The sequence below is a fragment of the Oculina patagonica genome, chromosome 12 (genome assembly GCF_052425735.1).
Source record: "Oculina patagonica isolate OP01 chromosome 12, crgOcupat, whole genome shotgun sequence".
Classification (NCBI taxonomy): domain Eukaryota; kingdom Metazoa; phylum Cnidaria; class Anthozoa; order Scleractinia; family Oculinidae; genus Oculina; species Oculina patagonica.
In genome coordinates, this window is record NC_135769.1 from 30,217,876 (window position 1) to 30,233,660 (window position 15,785).

A 15,785-nucleotide genomic window follows, 5' to 3' on the forward strand; every position below is an offset into this window, starting at 1 on the left:
CCATGTATTCTTGGGCCTGCCACGCTTGCGCTTTCCTTCAGGTGTCCAGTATAGTGCTGTCTTTGTGATGGATTCGTTTTCCTTTCGGATGACATGGCCAATTCACCTCCAGCGCCGTTGCATAATAATAGTACCCATGTCCTCCTGTTTGCACCGCAAAAGTAGATCCTTGTTGGAAATTGTTTGAGGCCAGAAGATGCGAAGTATTTTTCGCAAACTTTTGGTATGGAAGGTTGACAGCTTCTCTAGATCACTTTCTAACATTCGCCAACATTCTGACCCATACAAAAGGGTAGACAGGACACAGCTTTGATAGATCTTGAGCTTGGTATGTGTACTGTACTGTGATGACCGCCACACATTGCTCAGCATCCTGAAGGTGTTTCTGGCTTTGTTCAGCCGGCTCTGGATATCTATGCCTGCATCACCATCTTGCCTGACAATGCTGCCCAGATATTTAAACTGCTTGGTCATTGGGAGGTCTTTTCCATTCACCTTGACGGGCTGAGGGTTAGAGTTGTTTAGGGTCATGACCTCAGTTTTGGTGAGGCTGATGTTCAGTCTCACCTGGTGAACGTATTTGCTTAAAAGGCTGGTCTTCTCTTGCATGTGGCTATGGGTATGAGAAAGCAGAGCTAAATCATCCGCAAAATCTAGATCCTCTAAGGTGGAGAAGAGGGTCCACCTGATGCCCCTGGGATGGTCTTCCGTAGTACGACGCATTACCCAATCGATAACTAAGTTGAATAGCAATGCAGACATCACGCAACCCTGTCTTACGCCTGTCTTCACCTCAAAACTGATATCACTGTTCTCTACGCTACAAGGTGAAGGCTGCATAGAAGCTCTGGATAAGTTGCACAATCTTCTGGGGAACACCATAGGCTCGAAGTATGCGCCACAAGCTGTCTCTGTGTATACTGTCGAAAGCCTTTTGAAAATCTACAACGTTTATGTACAGCTGCCTCTGCCACTCGGTGCACTGCTCGATGATGTTGCGTAGTGTGAATAGTTGGTCTGTACAACCCCTACCCCTGCGGAATCCAGCCTGTTCTTGCCTGAGCTGCTGGACTACTGCACTCGAGATTCGTTGGATGACAATCTTTGCCAGGATTTTACTTGGAGTGGACAGGAGGGTGACGCCACGCCAGTTATTGCAGTCACTAAGTGGACCTTTCTTGTGGATCTTTATGATTGTACCTTTGGTCCAGTCATCTGGCACCTTCTCCTGCTCCCACACTGCAGTAAACAGGGGCTGTAGAATCCTTGCTGAAAGTTCAGGGTCAGCTTTGAAAAGCTCTGCATTCAGTTTGTCTCGGTCAGGAGCTTTGTTGTTTTTTAAGGTTTTTATGGCTGCAATGATTTCCTGCGTGTTTGGAGGATCTATGTTCACATCCAGGTCGGTCTCAGCCTCTTGAATGTCAGCTTCAACTGTGGGTGGAGGTCTGTTGAGGACATCCTTAAAGTGCTCTGCCCAACGAACTTCCTGATCTCTTTCGGTGGTAAGCAGCCTACCCTGTACGTCCTTGACAGGGGCCAGCTTTCTGCCCCCATACTTGCCGCATACCAGTTTTGTGATTTTGTAAACCTTTCCCTGCTGTCCTCTGTTGGCTGCATTTTCTGCCTGGCTAGCAAGCTCATCAATATATGCGCGTTTATCAGCTCTGGCCATTCTCTTAACACATCAGTCAGCCTCTCTGTACTGGGTCTTTTAGCGCTCTTGCAACCTTTCTGATTTGGTGTCAAATAGTTTCTTCTTCAGTTTTCGTCTGTCCTCGATGGCTCTTAAGGTTGCTGGCTTTATCCACTTCTTTTTTCTTTACAGCCTTCTTAAAACCTAAACATGCATTGCTGCTCTCTGTGAAAGTGAATGACACTTGCTTCCATATATTGTTGACCTCATCAGGTTCAGGTTCAGATTCGGGCTCATCAGACAGAACCGCCAAGGATTGGAATCGATTTCTAAGCTGAGTGATGAAGGCATTTCTCACTGATTGCTCTTTCAAGTTGTCTATGTTGAAGCGCTGGTTGCATGGTGGCTTTCGACCAGTGCTTCTTAGTTTCAGCTTAACATACGCCGTGACAAGGTGATGGTCACTGCCAACATCTGCCCCTCTTCTCATCTTAACATCTAGAAGTGAGCGTCGCCATGTGCCATTAATCATCAAGTGATCAATCTGGTTCCTATCTCTACCGTTAGGAGAGCACCATGTAAGCTTGTGAATATCACGGTGTGGGAAGATTGTTCCTCCAATGACTAGGTTGTATGCTGCACACAGTTCGGCAAGACGTTCTCCATTTTCATTCATAGTACCACAGCCTTCCTTTCCCATTGCTCTGTCATAGCTCGAATTATCACTTCCCACCTTTGCATTAAGGTCACCCATTATAACCAGCATGTCATTGCGCGGTAGTTTCCCCAGTTCTGCTTGCAGTTGTGCATAGAAGCTGTCTTTTGTGGTGTCATCGCTGTCATTCGTTGGTGCATAACATTGGACAAGGGACAGGTTAACATGCTTTCCCTTCATTCTAGCTGTCATAAGTCTGCTGTTGATTGGTTTCCACTCTAATAGGTACTTTTCCATTCCTTTCTTGAGTATGATGGCAACTCCCTCATGGTGTTGGTTGTCATCTCTGCCAGCATACAGCACAGTTTCTCCTGTTGATGTTTTCACTATTCCAGAACCTGTCCACCTGCTCTCACTAACTCCTAGAATATGTAAGCAATAGCGCCTCATTTCAGCTGTTACTTGTGCCAGTTTTCCCGTTTGATACAGGGTTCGCACATTCCAAAAAACCTATTCTGGTCTTAGTCTTTGTGCCTAGGACTTTCATAATCCTGTCAGCGGCTTCCTTGCGGAGTTCACCACTGCCATTCATCCGTGTCATTCGAGGTGACTCTGAAAGGCCATGGCAATCAGTTGTGGTTGTATCCTCTGTTGCTGTTTCCGTAACATAATCATTTTCTACAGGACAGGGTTGTTAGCCCTGTGCCGAACCCCCAACCTGGAGGACCAGGGGATCACTTTTTGTCAGGCCGCTACCCTTCGACCTGTCCGGCATGGGTGGCCCTACCAGGAGTACAAGACTCCAGCCGGCATAGCTCTCCGGGTTGCTGGGACACGCAAACCACCCTACCACGATAAGGTAGTGATCCCATAAGGGAGGATGAAACCGCAATAAATTACAGTTATTCCTGGTTAGTCCTTAGTTACGTGAAGTTTGTACTCGACTTTGCGGTTACATCACACCGGTTCTATTTCAGAAAGTAACTTTCATCTAGTGCCGGCCTCTTCTTATATAGGAGATAGGGATTCTTACGCCAAAAAGCGAACTCGTTCCAATGTGTACTAATTTTTCAGTATGACCCTATTGCAATAAACGCCTTTAGGCAGTTTCGGAGCTGCCGTAAATAAAAAAAAAAAATAAGGTGGCTCTGCAACTGCTTCGTAGTTTTTTTTTAACGTTGGAAAAAAGTCTGTATGAAGGCCATAACTTAATAATAAAAATGATAGTCACCAAGCTCGTTTTTGAGTAATAAGAATTCAAAGCTTAAATATATGTAGTTATACAGGTTGTACTGCTGCTATGTTAACCAGTCATGTCAAAAAATAACTACCATTTCTTACCAATGATTGGGCATTTAATGATAACATAATTGTAACAGTAACTAAGAAAATTTGTAGTGCTGACACATCAAAGTTTTAGAGCTTAGCTTGAAGGTGCTGTCAACCGTTTCAAGCTACCTTCATTAGTTTCTAATTGCGCTCAACGCCCTTCAACAATGAATGAAGAATATGACAGATACCTCAAGCAAAAAACGTAAGCGGACAGCTATATTAACGACTGCCTTCGCAAAGCTTCGTTTGAACTGCCATATATTCTCCGTATTTTCACATTCCTGTAATCGCACGCGAATACTTTCGATGGGAGCGATTTAAACGTCTCTTTTGTTTTCAAGCTCCCATAAGCGGACAGAAAAGTAAAATCTAATCAAACTTTAGTTCTTTGCCATGATCGGTGTTAATATGGCGGTACTTTTTGTTCTACATTAACAACGTTTAATGCGAACGGTGCAAGCTCCTGAGAGCGGCCACCTGTGCACTGCTAGCTTCCGCTTTCAAAGATTATTCTCCGTAAGCAGACAGCTCCAGACACGGACACTTTTTGGCTCTGTCCTGAGGGTATCCGCTTTCGGGAGCTTTGACAATCTTAGACATAAAACATACATTTCACTCGAAAATTTGACGTAATGTTTTGTAATAATGCAGTCTACCTAAACACCCATTATTGACAACCATTACTGTAGGGTATTTTCAACTGAATAAACCAATATAGGCAAGTTATTTTCCTAACTGGTTCTAAAGCACTTTGAATCTCGATCGAGTGAAATAAAGAAAACCAAAAAAGCACATTTTTGAAGGCTATAATTCAAATGTGGACTCGGGATTCGCAAATACAACATTACAATTACTTAGGCTTATTAAGAATTAATTTCTATTGTAGGGATTGGAAAACGTGGTCTTTGTTTGTAAGTATTGAAACTCAATAATTGCTTTCCTTAACGAGATGCCAGAAAACAAAGGCTTTTCCATTAAGAATATACTGAATTTTGTGTCAATTTACGAACCATGTACATTATGCGATACGAAACGTCATGAATATAAAAAAGAATACCTTTTCTTCCTTTTCCAAAGGTAAAAAAAGAACTGTCATTTGTGTCATATTCTCTGGCAAATTTCTCAAGTAACATGATGCAAATTTATTATTGACATTTCGATTTTTTTCTATAGAACTAATTGTTTAATATCTCTTGCCATCAAGTGGATGTATTGTTGTAAAATTCACATCTGACTGCATTGTCAGTAAAAGGTTTATTTTTACAATTGTAATCTGAATATTAAATTCACTAGAAGCTCACAAGCACGGTAATCTTCGAATGTCGACTTAGCCGGTATGTGTAGAGAAACAAATTCTTCATGTGTATTTGTATTTTGTATTTTCTTTCTCTGTAGTCTACCAGTGATTGATTTTTTTATTAGTATTCACCAAATTCACAACCCAAAAATTATAAACAGCAATTGCGGTTTTTTTTTTATTTCCGCATATACAATTTTTCAACATAATGTTTTCCTTCTAGCTATATAAAACGTGATGTGACTCAGTTTAAGGAGAAGAAAACGTGCCATGATTTCGGAGCCGGTTCAAGCTGTAATAACCACGGTATTTACCGTGCTGGTCATCACCGATATTGTGGGGAACACTCTGGTCTGTGCTGTCATAATAAAAAGTCAAGAAATGAGGTACGTTGAGAATGAATATGTAAATAGTTAAAAAAAAACAGAAAAGTAACGTTCTTTAAGCGTCGATTCTTGTTATGTTCCGTTCTGAAATACTGTCGTTGTGGTCCTTTCGACCACGAAACATTTATATTTATTCATTTTAAATAGCTCCATATTTTGCTACTAAAAATCAGATAAAATCGGTAAATTACAGGCTAAAAAGATCGTCGAATTTTTCGATGTTTGGTAAATTAACACCATTTATTTGCTCTCGGTCACTATTACTTTCATAACAACAGAAACATGGAAAAGTAAAACTGACTCCTAACTCTGTGTGTGGCTGAACAGCCCAGGGAAGCTGAACTACTCTTTCTGCGTGGAATACGACGATTAGCTCATGATTTTAATTGGTGTTTTTGTACTTTGTATATTTTTATATATTCTATTCTCGTCATCGCGCTGTACTATTTGGTTAGTTTAGTATTTACTGTCAGTTAAAAAATACCTTAATATTTGATTTTGTTTTTCTTTTTGAATAGTGTAAAATGTTTATTCTTTCTAGGACGCCTATGAACTATTTGCTGGTCAATCTGGCGCTGGCAGATATTATGGTGGCGCTGTTTATCGCTCCGCAGTTTATTCTTATCCACACTTTTAAGCATCCCGATGGAATGACAGGAACGTGGTTTTGTAAACTTCTGACTGGTGGGAATTTAATGTGGACAGGGGCAACTGCATCTGCCTTTACTCTGGTCGTCATTGCGTTTGAACGATACTATGCTGTTATGTTCCCCTATGGCAATAAAGGAAAACTGACAAATAACAAATTGAAGGTGAGTACAAAGCGAACGAAGAATGCAACAGTACAGTAATATTCGAAGTAAGAATAATGATAATTTCTTTTTGTGTAAGTGTGTGCGTAGCCTGTTCCAGGCTCTCGGTGGGGTTAAGAGCAGCGCGAAAAACAGGATTAGCCCGGAGAACGCCAGTTAAAAGAAAACAAAAACTGCCGGCTGATACTTTTTTTTCGCTCGCCGTTCTTCACGCTGCGCGCTAACTAATTAAACAGACGCCTGGAAAAGGGTATTTTGTGAGGTAGTTTGTCATCAGGACAGAAAGGCGCTTAAGTACGGCTTCCGCCGGCAGCATGGAGCAAACTAAAGTAATAACCCTTTATTGGATCCCAATACAACGCACAGCTTTTTCTATCTTACCTAAAAATATTTTCAATACGATCTTATTTACCTAAACAAGAAAAAGGCGCTGCGTGGGTGTATAATTTTTCCTAATTTAAAGCTGTAATTCGAAGTCGAACGCACTGACATTTAAAATTGCGTCACTTCGTTATAAACAACGCAAAATAATTATTTGGAACGTGTCCAGCATGTCCAGATACGCGGTTGAAACAAACACATCAAAGAGTTCAAGGCGTGAAGTGGAAAAGAATGGAGAAATACGAAAATATTGAAGGCATTATAAATGTCTCATCTACAACCGGCAAAAAACTTATTCAGCCATTCCGGATTATAATAGTCCGTTCGTTTTTATAATCGTTTGGAGAGAGGATTACTCGAAAAATTCCGTACTACACTTTAATTCTCTGTAATATTCCTGGCAACAACTCAGAAACAGTATTAGTTTAATTTATTTTCACTTCAAATGTACAGCAATCTAGGATTTTAATAACATCAGTAGATTTTCCTTGGAAGAAACAATGATTAAAGGAATAATGAGTGAAGTTTAATTCATATGGGTTATTGACCAAGCGTGAGGTCAAGATGGCAGGATATTGGCCAAGTTCTTTTTTTGCGTGTTTATGGACCGAGACGAAGTCGAGGTCCATAAACACGCAAAAAAAGAACGAGGCCAATATCCTGCCATCTTGACCGAACAAGCTTGGTCAATAAAGGATTTATTATTTGTCTTTTTTCGAGTACTGAAAAGGAAGCCAGTTGCATGCACAATCAATGGCGCACGCTAAAATCATTTCATTGGTTTAAAAGTTTAACGAGTGACTGTCAAATTCTTGAATGAATCGAGTTGAAGTAACACGACGCGACAACAGCGAAATTCAACTCTTTTTAACCATCAAAAGGATATTGAAATGGCTAAAATTGCGAATCAACGTTGAGTTTGAAGCCTTAAAACAAGAATGTCCATTCCATCTGGCCGCCAGCTTTTGATTATTGGACGTTTTGCGGAGTATTTGCTCGCTTCTGGCGCTTTTGTGGTGCAAACCTGCCCTGACACGAGCTGAATATTGAAATTGTGATTGTTGAAAGCGTTTGGGACTTACCACTTCACGGGAAAAGCTTGAACTTTCCTACATCGTTGATATACATGTTCGACCCGACCTTATTCGACGTGAGCGTTAGAGGCTTCGGTGAAAAGAAGTTTTAAAAGCTTTCAGTGCCTGGTTCGCCGTGCCGTCCGCTTTCTTCCATTAGGGACTTTAAGATACCTGGACGGCTGACCTCGAGGACGGTAGAATTTCGAGAGGAGGACTGGACCGATGTCGACGTTCTTGGCGGGAACTTCCAACGTTAAGAGCCGGCGTGTGTGAACGGAGGACGGCTTCGTTAGTGGATCAATAACTCCTTAGCCCAAAACATGCGAAGAAAAACATTTGGCGCTTCTAACCCAAAGTCTGGGACCAGAAATTCACTATTTTCATTCACAGGGTACAAACTCCAAGTGAATTTTTTGTAGAAACACGAAAGTTCATAAGAAGAAAGTTCATAATTTCACGCACGTGGCTTCGCCATCAGCGTTTATGCAAAGCACAACAGCAAATATATTCGCAACCGCAAATAAAACTTGACTTCTTAACTTTTTATCAGTACCAAACCAAGAATACCATAAAGGACCACCTAACAAAGTAACAGAATTAAAAAATAATGAGATTTTTAAACGAAATCATACAAAAAGCACTCCCGTTCACTGGTGGACGGCAAAACTACTTCTCACGTCCTCGACCACAGCTGGACGGGGCTGGACGGCAATGTGCGTGGAGCTGGCATGCGCAATATAGGCTACACGCGAAAAATTAATTACTTCCGGTCAGCCGTCCTCGAGGTCAGCCGTCCAGGTATTTTAAAGTCCCTATTGTGAAGATTTTACACAAACGACTAGTTTGCCGAAGCCTTTATTCTTCAGGTATGTCACTGACTTCTCTCCCTTTCCCCCGAAAAAACCGATAACATGTCTTCAAGTCGCTTTGCGTTTTAATTTTTGTATTAGGTGATTGTTGTGGCAAATAAAATTCACGAAACTCGTTAGCATTTGTTGATTAATTTGTTTGTTCTCATATTTCACTTCAATACCTATTTCTTTGTTATCGGATTCCATTTCGCTAGAAACAGACAGAAAATACTTGTGTTGTTTCGGAAAATACTTTCATAGCTCAAATTTACGACTGAAAAGCTTTTTGAAGTAGCGACGACGGAACTGAAAAGTTTTTTCGCTTGCGGGAACACAGCGGGCGATCCCGAGCGGTCAAGATGGCTCCATCTTGACCGCTCGGGTAGCCAATCAGAGCACAGGATTCGTTCCATCTTGACCGCTCACGGAGCTAGTAAAATAATAAAGTCTGTTATCAAGCACGTAATTACCAAAATGGGTGATCGAGCTGTATTACGAGCTCGAGTACAGTGTGAATACGGACCAAACCCAGGAGACGACAAGATGATCTTTATTAAAATTAGACTTAAAGCGTAGCCTATTTACAATTAACCATTCCTGTGATAAAAAATAAGGAAAAGCCATTTTGTGAACATGTTTTTGGAATAAAAAAAGAGTAATCTGCCACAAGACTAAAACAAAACAAGTGCGAGACACACGATCTTGTTATTGGACAAATAGATTTGCTAGTTTAGACATATAGACATGATTAAGCGATGACTTGTAAGTGATAATGTCATCGCTTTATGTCATCGAAAGACCGGTTCTTTTTGTCTGTTTCGCACCGACGAACAAAAATCCCGGGGGGTTACTCCCCAAAATTTTGTACGGAGAACGGAGTTTCCTAGCTATGCTTGATCATGTTTAGTCAGGATTCTGGAGAAAAATCGACCCTGTTCCAGATAGAAAGGCTGAATTCTATACCCCGTTCCAGAGTCAGGGAGGCAAAAAAGCATACACTGTTGAGCGGCACATACCTCTATAGCCCATAGATGGGACTACCCCCCCCCCCCCCGGACAGAAATCAAGTTAACTTAACAAGAAATCGCCGCGTAGAACACAAAAGAAAAATATTCCCGTGCAGTTAGAAACGAACACTACAGTGTATAATCGAAAGAGACTAATTATATTTGATTAGTTCAAGTAGATTTAGAAGACAGAAATTTCTAAATTCTTTTGATAAACAGGACAACAAAGGGCCGCTGAGAGCGAGATACTGTTTGACCTTAAGCTTGCTCGCGTGTACGTGTATCGTTTGTTGTTTATCGGATGTAACGCGACAATATAACGTAACCTTTGTCGAGGCAACAAAGGGAAATGTTAAAATAAAAGTAAAAGAAAATAAAATATTACTGTTGTTCAATTGAGCAAATCTACGTCCGTTCTCTGCTGTCTGTTCCAAATCATTTATCGTGTGTAAATATTTAAGAGGAAATCCGCCAGGACTTCGAGTAGTTATTGGACAAAATTATGTACCAGAACTATTTACACCTGATTGCAAGCTTTTGTGTTACTGCTTCAAATATCTTATCGAAAGAAATCTTTTCTAACAACACCACACATCGAAAACACATTTTGAAGTTCCGCTGAATTCCACTGAATCGCTTAAAAGATGTAAGCTTTTGCCCATAGCTTGTGAACTTTAAATATCATTTTCTCAGACTCTGATAAGAAATTGTTGTACCAGAATTATTTCCACCTTATCGCAAACTTTTTTGTTACTGCTTCAAATATCTTATCAAAAGAAACCTTTTCTAACAACACCACACATCGAAAACACATTTTGAAGTTCCGCTGAATTCCACTGAATCGCTTACGGCGAATTTACAAAACGGCTACACGTGAGATTTTGCCCATACCTTGTAAACTTTGAAATTCATTTTCTCAGACTCTGATAAGAAATTGTTGTTGGTGTTATCACAGATAATTACTTACATCTTTACCTTTTATTAAGGGTAGGAAATAACGCAATAGGATTTAAATTATTCTGGAAATTGATTTTTGTCCAACTTTAATAAATATTACTCGACTGCCTAGTGGATTCCGTCTTAAAGCGCGATCGACAGGAATTAATGTCACGTGGGTTACGTTTATTAGTGAAAATATTAAAAGTGACAGGCCAAACACGACTCCCGCCGGTCGCTAAAAGTTAGCCTTCAGTTTGTTAACAGAGGATTTCACTCGCTCTCTGGAGCCGTTACAGCATTGATATTTATGCCATTGTGTCTGCTAGCTCCCTGGCATATTTTGTTAGATTTATCGGCTCTTGTTTGTTGAAAGATTCTTAATTACCTTCAAAAGAATGTTGTAGTCTATAATGTTTATCAGATCAGTGGTCTCTAACCGTCATCTTGTTTGAAGTGGCGGTTAGCTTGCAGGATAACGTTTCGTTATTCCACGGTTGCGAGGGTCTAAGATCCAAGTATTTTTATGGCTACTACAATCTCTAGGCATTGAGAGCGATGGTTTCTTTGAGTTAATGTTTAGCTCCCCTTAGTTTGAGTGGTTGTGATTTGAGTTCTTGTATGGGGCTAAACTTTACCTCCATTATTTTTAGGCGATGACAAATCGCCTTATGCTGTGGCCCTAGTTTTGGTGTGAAAATTACCCTCGTCCCCAGGTTCTTCTCGGCGACGAGTTTTCGAGGTTGAGGATTGGTAACTAAACACATGCGACACGTTTATCTGCATTCTCGTCCCCATAGCCCTTTCGAAAGCGTTTGACCTCGGTCGTTCAAGAGATTTATCTTATATCATATATCAGGCTTATACGAGATGTCACGCAAGGAGATAACACAACTTTTGTTTCGATTTTGATGAACAGTCATTCAATACAGAAGTTGCCATGTTATTTAGTGTACGTTATTTTTTTAACAAATTTGTACACGGCTCCACAAGCTTTTAGCTTGTATTGTATTTGAAAGGGCTATGGGGACGAGAATGGTCAAGTTTAGGACAAAAAATCGTCGCGAAGATCACAAAGCAAAATACTCCTTGAAAGTTAGAAAGGACTTACACAAAATACAAACGAAAGAGTCAAATTATATTTGGCGAGTTCTATCAGATTCAGTAAACAGACTTCATCTGCAATTTTTTCTATTTAAAACAATTACGAGACCGCGTTTGACCTCGGTCGTTCAAGAGATTTATCTTATATCATATATCAGGCTTATACTAGATGTCACGCAAGGAGATAACACAACTTTTGTTTCGATTTTGATGAACAGTCATTCAATACAGAAGTTGTCATGTTATTTAGTGTACGTTATTATTTTTAACAAATTTTCTGAAAATATTAAAGATATTTATTTAAATGTCATCGCCTCTGCATGCACTGCATGCCGTTTATTTTTATCTGGGAGGCCGTGGGTTCGATTCCCGTCGGGGACTCAGACTTTTTCGTTGTCCCAAGCTCGCGTCATGTTGAACACTATATCTTCATTATTTATTACCGAGCTTAAAATTTACCATCTTTATTATTTACTACAAACTTGATGATTTCGACATTGCTGATCCTAGCAGTATGCAGGACAACCTAGTAAATGGCCTAAGCTCACAACGAGTCTCTCGTAGCTCAGTTGGTTAGAGCGCCCAACCGGTATCTGGGAGGCCATGGGTTCGATTCCCGACAGGGACTTAGACTTTTTCTTTGTCCCATGCTCGTGTCATGTTGAACACTATATCGTCATGATTTTTAACTTTTGCCCAAAACATTTTTTCTAGGTCGTTGTTCCCGCAATTTGGATTTCAACAACAATTCTCAACACGCCCTTCGTTCTGACGTCATACTTTAGTAAAGAAGACAATTTCTGCATGGAACACTGGCCTGAAGAATGGATGGCCAAAGCTTACAGTTTAACTTGGTTTCTGTTCCTTGGTGTCTTGCCAATGGCTATAATGACGGTGCTGTACTCTAGGGTGGTGTATTCTCTATGGTTCAAGGAAGAAGGAAGAACCACTGTTACTCAACAGGTATTTTAGAGACAAAAAATGTTACTGTAGTGCAAATTTCGAACATAAGCGCTGGGTTAATTTCTGTTTTCAGAGGGAAGAGGTTACTATCCGAAGAAATTTCGAATTTCAAACTAGGTATGTTCATAGAATCTTATTTCGGTGCACAGAAGCTTAGGTCTACGACTCGCAAAAGTCTCAGAAAATATTGATACGATACCGTAGCTACTTAATTCAGATTGGCTCAGTGTGCACCTTGTTTTAGTAAACCAAATACCTCTACTTTTAAGATGAGTTGTAATTTTTTTTTTAATAATTCTTTTATCGTTTAGGAAAAATTCAGTAAAAACTATTGCCGTTTGCCTCTCTTTTTTGTTTTGTATTTGCAGTTTAAGTTCGCTATCATCTAATAAAGCCCGAGGCTGAAAAAATAAGTAATTACTCGAGATACGTTTAAGTTTTTTATTTTTTTAATAGGGTACCTTTCAGGGGCACCGAGCTGATTATATCGTTTAATATATGTTCGGAAGGCCTCTAATCCCCACAGATTTTCTTTAATGAAATGCACGTTGAACAGTTCTGGACGAATGTCTCTTGTTTTCGAAAAGGAGAAAATGTTGTTTTGGGTACTGACAAACACCGGCTAGGATTTTCATGTAAGCTGATAGAAGTACCTCATTGAAGTGATCATCACCCATTATTTTTTTAAGCGTGGGGAGATAATTCGGTTCAGAAAAATCCTCTTATACATATTTCTAATATAACGTTAACACTCTAAACTGTGGGCCACAATGTAATAACAGTAAGGTTGAGTTGTAACACGAGGATTGTTGATTGAAATGAAGATTGGCCGTTCATAACTTCTGATATTAACTTTATCACCGTCTTTGACTTAATGTTATTGAGACAACATTTTTAAAAGGAAATCTAACAATATTGAATGAGCAATTACTTATTATCTATTATTATTTGAGAGTATAGCCCACTGTATTATGAATGATGAGTCGCGGATTTGCTTCGGATCGGACTCTAACATGCACTTAAACTCTTCCCTTTTTTAAGTTTCTTCCAGAAGTAAAAACTCTTCCATTTGCTTTTCAGGGTGTCATGAGCGTGCGCAAACGCGTCACCAAAATGGTTGTAGCGGTCAGCGTCATCTACGGCCTGTGCTGGACCCCAGACCTCGTCATTTATGCAATGATCCACTTCAGTTCCAAGCACAATCTCGGCGATGCAGCTGATGTAATTTCCATTGTTCTGGTCACATGCAATTCAGCCGTCAACCCCTTCATATATGCCTATGTAAATGGTCGGTTCAGAAAGCAAATCAAGGAGCTTATGTGTTGCAGTGGAGGAAACAGAAACAGAATTCACGCTTTTCGAAGAGGTAAGGAGACCACGAGAACAAACACAGAGCCCACTGCAGCTACTGTTCATGGAGAATTTCAAGACATCAGTGGACACGGAATTACTCTGAATAATATCTCCTCACTATAATAACGTCAATACTCGCGCTTCACAGCATTTACTTAGCTTATTAAAGTAAAGGAAACTGTGACCCTCCATACTTCCTTGTGAGCTGAAATATCTCAATTTAAAAGTATAAATTTTAAAAGCGTGTAAGTAAACAAAATAATTGAAAATTGTATATACTTTCGGCTTAATTTTCCTAACAATGTTTCTCCTGTATCAATGATTGTGTAATAAATACCTGGTAAAAATAACTCTTTTTGCTACGTTAAACTAAGACACCGATAAGCTGTAAAGTACTGAATTTTTTGACCCCTTCGTGTCATTGACAACATAATATACGAAGCATTTTGCACCTGCTAGTTCCAAGATATAAGGAATTTCGATTGTGGTATTTTTTTGTTCCGTTTAAACAAAATTCAACTACCAAAAAAAAAAAAAACACGCCACTACAGTTACGTGACGAGCTGCCCAGGGGCTTTCTTGCGCGGCTTATAATTGAAGTCAATAATGGGTGTGTTGGTTTATCTTAGCATCTTAATTCGCTCTTTACAAACAAGAGCCAAATTGCCATGATTTCATAAAAGAGATTTGTATTGCGTTAAACGTTCTAGATGCCAACCATTTCATTTTTTTTTTAATTTGAAGCAAGCACTGATTTTTAATTCAAGTAATTGTTTGTTGTTTGCACTTTACGCTGCAAGGTTAGAATCAATGGGAAGTGTTGTAAGTGACCTTTTTCAAAACGATGTAAATATATTATAAGCACCGTCTGCTAGTGGTCATTTCATTGTATCTTCATATTTTGCCGAAATTTAAATGTTCGAAGACTTGTTTATTTGCTATGTAAAATATATAAGGTAGACCTGGGAAAAACGACATTTGTTCAGGTTAGAATATAATGTTCATGTAGTGCAAAACGTAAAAATAATTTCTGTGCCTGCATTTCATAAATTCATCCAAGTGATACCTGTAGCATAAACTTGTAACCATATACTAGATGTGTAATGTTTTCCATTGGCATACCGTGAAATACCTTGATTTTCAGTATGCAGCATGAACATTTAGGCGAGTGTGTAACAAAAAAAAATAAAGTTGTCGTTGTTTTTCATTATAAATAATAATAAATAATAGTTGCAAAATCACACGAGCTTGTGTCAGTACAATCCGTGAAAAGTTCTGTTATTCTTCTACTTCGCCAAAAAAAAAACACTATTTTTAAAATATGAAAAAAGCCTTCTAGAGAGTAACAGTTTTGATGAAAAAAGTGCAACCACGCTATTTGGTCAATGGGAATTCTACAAATTAGCGAATTTCGAAATGTCCTTTTCAAAAAGAAGATAGCCCGTTTAAAAGTTTAGATTTTAATTAGATTTATTAGATTTAGATTTTAATTCTAACATCACAGTAGACAGTCATGTCTTAGTAAAACGGCAATCATGATGTAATTCCTTCATCCTGTTATTTCCATGACAAGCTTTAGCGGAATAGATGTTCAAAATTCAGCGAATAAAAGCTTTACAAGATAACAGCCCCTGGGGTCCTGCGCGATCTTAATGCAGAGAAATATTTGTTTAAAATTAAAAATAACTGTTCATTGAAAAACCCATCAGCGAACAGTCTCTAGATATCATCAGGTTTTAACCGGGGGTGAGCAGTGGCTGGTTTGACGATTTGAACGACCAATCCATGAAACCCTTTTTACGCCCCCGACCTTCTCGTTAGGGATGTGCAGCTTACCCTCTACTACTTGTTTTGCAAAACCGATATATATTATATATATAGTGTGTTAATCATTGAGTTATCGACCTAGAAACGTCGTCGTCGTCACATAAAGGTAAGTCACGATCATTCGTATGTCTATTTCCATTGGTATTGAAATGTTTTCTCGTATTAATTTTAT

General features: G+C 39.4%; 1 protein-coding gene across 1 annotated transcript; it reads left to right on the forward strand.

Moving 5' to 3' along the window:
• Nucleotides 1-5,187: 5,187 nt before the first annotated feature.
• Nucleotides 5,188-14,005, forward strand: LOC144633543 (allatostatin-A receptor-like). Its single transcript, XM_078492392.1, has 4 exons — nt 5,188-5,303; nt 5,845-6,115; nt 12,185-12,433; nt 13,514-14,005. Exons 1-4 carry the CDS (start codon nt 5,188-5,190, stop codon nt 13,907-13,909), a joined length of 1,032 nt encoding a protein of 343 aa, XP_078348518.1. The 3' UTR covers nt 13,910-14,005.
• The last annotated feature ends 1,780 nt before the right edge of the window (nt 14,006-15,785 follow it).